The following is a 6,509-nucleotide window of genomic DNA, read 5'->3' as shown; positions in this document are numbered from 1 at the left end:
GGAAGCTTTTTCCCAGATCAGAAGTGACGTTCACGAGGGGTCACGGGCCCAAGGTGAGAGGAGCGAAGTATAACTCAGATATTAGAGGGATGTTTTTTACACAGAGGGTGGTGGGGGCCTGGAATGCGCTGCCAAGTAGGGTGGTGGAGGCAGGCACACTGACATCGTTTAAGACTTACCTGGATAGTCACATGAGCAGCCTGGGAATGGAGGGATACAAACGATTGGTCTAGTTGGACCAAGGAGCGGCACAGGCTTGGAGGGCCGAAGGGCCTGTTTCCTGTGCTGTACTGTTCTTTGTTCTTTGATAAACTGCGGTGTTGAGTTAATAGTGCTTGCTTTGTTTAACTCTAAAATACAATAAAGTTTGTTTTTATTTGAAAAAGTTGAAATCTAGTGACGTAGTTCTGTCAGGTAATTATGGTCAGTTAATTCTCTATAAATGTTCCTAACAGGGTTGTAATAAATTACAGCGGCCACTACACTTCACTGACTGTAGTGTTTTACAATGTCCTGAGGAAAGGCGCTGAAGAAATGCAATTCTTTGTTTCTTTTGGCGACCAGCTGGTTCAGTTCTGAGAGAATTGAGCAGAGATTTCCGTGTCCGTGTGGCTCACTTGTATCCCACGCGGAGCATTTACTGACACAACATTTAATTTGCTCCCCTTGCCGCAGTACTCACTGAGCTTCCTCTTCTGTTGGCTCTTTGCACCTGGGTTATAGCCCGGGGGATAAACCAGCTCCAGGAACTCCTCTGCCAGCTGTCCGATTCTCCTGTCCATAACATCATTCTTTGGCACTGTGTGGGGAAAAGACGATTTCCCCTATTACGCTCCTCTATCAAAGTCATTTATTTGCACCTCTCCAGCTTCCTCTCCCCCCCCTACCCCCAGCATCCCCCCCTCTCCCCCATTTCCCCTCCCGCGGCTTTCCCTCTCCAGCCCACCTTCTCCACCTCTCTACCTTTCCTCCTCCCCCACAGCACCCCATCGGCTCCCCATCTCCCCCCGGTTCCCTCTCTCTCCCCCAGCTCCCCCTCTCTGCCCCCCAGCTCCCCCTCTCTGCCCCCCAGCTCCCCCTCTCTGCCCCTCAGCACAGATTCACAGAATCCTACAATGCAGAAGAGGCCCATCGGCCCACCAAATCTGCACTGATGCATGAAAGGCCCTGACCTGCCCACCTAATCCCACTTGCCAGCACTTGGCCCATAGCCTTGAATGTTATGACGTGCCAAGTGCTCATCCAGGTACTTTTTAAAGGATGTGAGGCGTCCCGCCTCCACCACCCCCCCAGGCAGCGCATTCCAGACCCTCACCACCCTCTGGGTAAAAACCTTTTTCCTCAAATCCCTCTTAAACCTCCCACCCCTCACTTTTAACTTGTGTCCCCTCGTAACTGACCCTTCAACTAAGGGGAACAGCTGCTCCCTATCCACCCTGTCCATGTCCCTCATAATCTTGAACACCTCAATCAGGGCACCCCTCAGTCTTCTCCGCTCCAGAGAAAACAACGCAAGCTTATCCAACCTTTCTTCATAACTTAAATGTTCCGTCCCAGGCAGCATCCTGGTGAATCTCCTCTGCACCCCCTCCAGTGCAATCACGTCCTTCCTATAAGGTGGCGACCAGAACTGCACACAGTGCTCCAGCTGTGGCCTCACCAAAGTTCTATACAACTCCATCATGACCTCTCTGCTTTGTGATCTATACCCCGATTGATAAAGGCGAGTGTGCCATATGCCTTTTTCACCACCCTATTAACCTGCCTTTCCACCTTCAGAGATCTATGGACAAACACGCCAAGGTCCCTTTGTTCTTCGGAACTTCCCAGTGTCAGACATTTCACAGTATACTTCCACCCTCTCCCCACCCCCACTCCCCATCTCCACCCCCACCTCTCCACCCCAATTCTCCCTCCCCCCAGCTCCCCCTCTCCAACCCTAGGTCACCCCCTCTCCCCCCCCTCCCCCCACCCCCAGCTCCCCCTCGCTCCCCCCCCCAGGTCCCCCTCTTCCCCCCCCAGCTCCCCCTCTTCCCCCCCCCAGCTCCCCCTCTTCCCCCCCCCAGCTCCCCCTCTCCCCCCCCAGCTCTCCCCGCCCCAGCTCCCCCTCTCCCCCCCGCCAAGCTCCCCCTCTATCCCCCCCAGCTCCCCCTCTCCTCTCCCCCCCAAGCTAACCCTCTCTTCCCCAGCACCCCCTCTCTCTTCCCCAGCACCCCCTCTCTCCTCCCCAGCACCCCCTCTCTCTCTTCCCCAGCACCCCCTCTCTCTTCCCCAGCACCCCCTCTCTCTTCCCCAGCACCCCCTCTCTCTCTTCCCCAGCACCCCCTCTCTCTTCCCCAGCAAGCCCTCTCTCTTCCCCAGCACCCCCTCTCTCTTCCCCAGCACCCCCTCTCTCTTCCCCAGCACCCCCTCTCTCTTCCCCAGCACCCCCTCTCTCTTCCCCAGCACCCCCTCTCTCTTCCCCAGCACCCCCTCTCTCTTCCCCAGCACCCCCTCTCTCTTCCCCAGCACCCCCTCTCTCTTCCCCAGCACCCCCACTCTCTTCCCCAGCATCCCCTCTCTCTTCCCCAGCACCCCCTCTCTCTTCCCTAGCACCCCCTCTCTCTTCCCCAGCACCCCCTCTCTCTTCCCTAGCACCCCCTCTCTCTTCCCCAGCACCCCCTCTCTCTCGCCCCCAGCATCCCCTCTCTCTTCCCCAGCACCCCCTCTCTCTCGCCCCCACTCCCCTCAGCTGCCCTTCTCCAACACGGTAAGAAGTTTAACAACACCAGGTTAAAGTCCAACAAGTTGATTTGGTAGCAAATGCCACTCGCTTTCGGAGCGCTGCCCCTTCATCAGCTGGAGCTCAACACCCCCAGCTCCCCCTCCCCGCCAGCTCCCCCTTTCCCTGCCAGCTCCCCCTCTCCCCCCAGCTCCCCCTCTCTCCCCCCTGTCTGCTCCTCCCCCCAGCTCTGCCCCCACCTCCCCTGAGCTCTGCACCGCCCCCCCCCCCCCCCCACCCCGAGCTCCCTCTTATTAACAGTGGAGGAATAATACAGCAGCTGGTCTTTTTCCTTCAGCAAGTTTATTCTACATACAGCTCAGTACAGATACAAGCTCCTCTGATTCCCCCACAGTATCTGTTCCTGCTGTGTCCATTTATACTCTTTCAGAGGTTGAGTCAATAACCATCGCCTGTCTTCAATAAGGCAATTACTGTAATTGCCACAATACGCATTTGCTGATACACTGACTCTCCTCTCCGCATCCCCCAGCTCCCCCACCCTAACCCCCCCCACTTTGCCATATTTCTCCCCTCTTCATGCCCCCAGCAACCCCTCTCTGCCCCCCAGGGAGCATTACAACTGGATTCAACAATTAGCCAATATTCATACCCGCCCCGGGGCCCTGAATCCAATGGGAAATATTCCCGATATACTGCTCTGTTACAGACTACGTGTGAAAGCTGGGCTTTTTTCGTCTTTACAATCACTATCTTATCATAATCACTATCATTCCTTATCATCATCAAGGACCCCACGCACCTCGGACATTCTCTCTTCCACCTTCTTCTGTCGGGAAAAGATCTGAGGTCACGTACCAACCGACTCAAGAACAGCTTCTTCCCTGCTGCTGTCAGACTTTTGAATGGACCGACCTCGCATTAAGTTGATCTTTCTCTCCACCCTAGCTATGACTGTAACACTACATTCTGCACTCTCTCCTTTCCTTCTCTATGAACGGTATGCTTTGTCTGTATAGTGCGCAAGAAACAATACTTTTCACTGTATGTTAATACATGTGACAATAATAAATCAAATCAAATTAATTCCTTTTGCTGCTGGGCAGTGGGTACGAGCTGTACAGCAGGATACTCACGTGTCAAATCTTCAACTTCTTCCGGTTCCTTCAAATCGAGGGCCAGTGCCTCCAGATTACGGAAATGCCGCTGAATAACCGGATTCTCAAAGCTCTCAGGCCTAATCCAGAGGGATAGAAATGGTCACCATTTTATTTTAAGGAGAATTTGCAGAAATTTCCTGTTCATCTGCACTGGGGAAATCATAGAAATCCTACAGTGCAGGAGGAGGCCATTCAGCCCATCGAGTCTGCACCGACAACAATCCCACCCCAGGTCCTATCCCCGTAACCCAATGTATTTACCCCGCTAGTCCCTCTAATCTACACATCTGGGTCACTGAGGGGCAATTTAGCACGGCCAATCCCGCACACCTTTCAGACTGTGGGAGGAACCCGGAGGAAACCCATGCAGACACGGGGAGAACGTGCAGACTCTCCGCACAGACAGTGATCCCCTAAAGGCGCAGAAAGTATCGCTGGATCCTCCGACTGATCTGTATTTAAACCGGAGCTTCTGCACCACTGATTTCATCTTCTCGATCTGATCCTCGCTGGCCACTCGCTTCTCCGTAAAGCCGATCTTCCTGACATCGTCGGCATAATGCAAAAAAATCAGGTGGAATCCTGATGGGAAAACAATACTTTTTGTTTTGTTTGTACCAGGAATCGGTGAGCATTTCACACGTCCACTCTGCCCGACTCAGGAGTTGCGTTTGATGGGATGACCTGGGATGAACATTCGCGTTTTTGCAGAAATCAGGTCAAAGCTACGACTAGTAAAGTTTTAAAGTTTAAAGTTTCAAAGTTTATTTTATTAGTGTCACAAGTAGGTTTACATTAACACTGCAATGAAGTTACTGTGAAAATCCCCTAGTCGCCACACTCCTGTTCGGGTACACAGGGGGAGAATTTAGCACGGCCAATCCACCCTAACCCGCACGTCTTTCAGACTGTGGGAGGAAACCGGAGCACCCGGAGGAAACCCACGCAGACACGGGGAGAACGTGCAAACTCCGCACAGAGAGTGACCCAAGCTGGGAATTGACCCAGGTCCCTGGGTGCGTGTGTGAGTGGGGATTGCAGCTCTGTGGGGTGTTTGGATTCTTTGCGTACTTCAATGCTTTTCAGACGTGACAGAAAACTGCGGTCCCCACATCCCTCGGAGGTGGATGTTAACGACCCTGTTTTGAAGAGCAGCAGGGGAGTTTTCCTTGGTGTCTCGGCCACTATTCATCCCTCAATCAACATCGCTTAAAAAACTCTGCCTATCGTCAGGTTACTGTTCCCAGGGAGGAAACCACAAGTGAAGACCCACGTCTAAAATCACTGCACTGCCAATGTAATGCAGGACTACAGCGATGGTAAATGATTCATTGAATGACACTGCATAGAAGCCATTCAGCCCATCATGGCTATACTGGCTCTTTGAAAGAGCTTATCCAATGCGTCTCAAGAGCCTTCTCTTTCCCCCAGCCCTGCAATCTTTTCCCCTTTATAGATTGGATCAATGTCCTCTCAGCAGTTATTATGTAATCTTCAATTTTCATCCATCCACTGTAACATGTATCCGCTGTAACTCTGAACTATAGAAATCTGAAGTTAGTTCATCTGAGTCCAAGCCCAGGCTGTGGTGCTATCTTTCTCTTACGTTGATCTTTCTCTACACCCCGAGCTGTGACTGTAACACTACGTTCTGCACTCTCTCCTTTCCTTCTCTATGAACGGTATGTTTTGTCTGCATAGCGCGCAAGAAACAATACTTTTTACTGTATACTAATAAACGTGACAATAATAAATCAAATCAAATATCTGGTTTCAGTTCCTCTCTGCATTGGAGCTGCACACAATCAGCCAGGCTCCACTGTGTGTATATATGTGTGTGTACGTGCGGTGTGCGCGTACGTGTGGTGCGCGCGTGTATGTGTGGTGCGCTTGCACGTGTGGTGTGCGCGCGCACGTGTGGTGTGCGCACACGTGTGGTGCGCGCGTACGTGTGGTGTGCGCACATGTGTGGTGCCGCTTGTACGTGTGGTGTGCGCTTGTACGTGTGGTGCGCGCTTGTACGTGTGGTGCACGCTTGTACGTGTGGTGTGCGCGCGTACGTGTGGTGTGCGCACATACGTGTGGTGCGCGCGTACGTGTGGTGCGCGTGTATGTGTGGTGCGTGCGCGTACGTGTGGTCGTGCGTGTACGTGGGTGCGTGCATGTACGTGTGGTGCGTGCATGTACGTGTGGTGCGTGCATACGTATGGTGCGCGCATACGTGTGGTGTGTGCGTATACGTGTGGTGCGTGTGTACGTGTGGTGTGTGCGTGTATGTGTGGTGCGCGTGTACATGTGCTGTGTGCGTGTACGTGTGGTGTGTGTGTGTACGTGTGGTGCACGCGTACGTGTGGTGTGTGCGTGTACGTGTGGTGTGTGCGTGTACGTGTGGTGTGTGTATACGTGTGGTGCACGCGTACGTGTGGTGTGCGCGTATGTGGTGCGCGCTTGTACGTGTGGTGTGTGCTTGTACGTGTGGTGTGCGCACGTATGTATGGTGCGCGCGCGTACATGTGGTGTGCGCGCGTACGTGTGGTGTGCGCGTGTACGTGTGGTGCGTGTGTATACGTGTGGTGTGTGCGTGTACGTGTGGTGTGTCTGTGTACATGTGGTGCGTGTGTGTATCT

The 6,509-nt window shown here is 53.3% G+C and overlaps 1 protein-coding gene across 1 annotated transcript in view; it reads right to left on the bottom strand.

The window, feature by feature from the left end:
* Positions 1–486: 486 nt before the first annotated feature.
* The window catches only part of LOC144487233 (X-ray repair cross-complementing protein 5-like), a 30,862-nt gene continuing 24,839 nt past the window's right edge, over positions 487–6,509 (bottom strand). The window contains exons 8-11 of the mRNA XM_078205307.1: positions 4,331–4,464; positions 3,859–3,952; positions 683–799; positions 487–575 (exon numbers count right to left, since the gene is read on the bottom strand). Of these exons, the coding sequence (XP_078061433.1) occupies positions 487–575; positions 683–799; positions 3,859–3,952; positions 4,331–4,464 (434 nt within the window). The remainder of the gene's footprint in view (positions 576–682; positions 800–3,858; positions 3,953–4,330; positions 4,465–6,509) is intronic.

The sequence above is a fragment of the Mustelus asterias genome, unplaced genomic scaffold (assembly GCF_964213995.1).
Source record: "Mustelus asterias unplaced genomic scaffold, sMusAst1.hap1.1 HAP1_SCAFFOLD_657, whole genome shotgun sequence".
In the NCBI taxonomy this organism is placed as follows: Eukaryota; Metazoa; Chordata; class Chondrichthyes; order Carcharhiniformes; family Triakidae; genus Mustelus; species Mustelus asterias.
The sequence above is the reverse complement of the archived record's forward strand: the minus strand, read 5'-3'. Positions and strand labels throughout refer to the sequence as shown.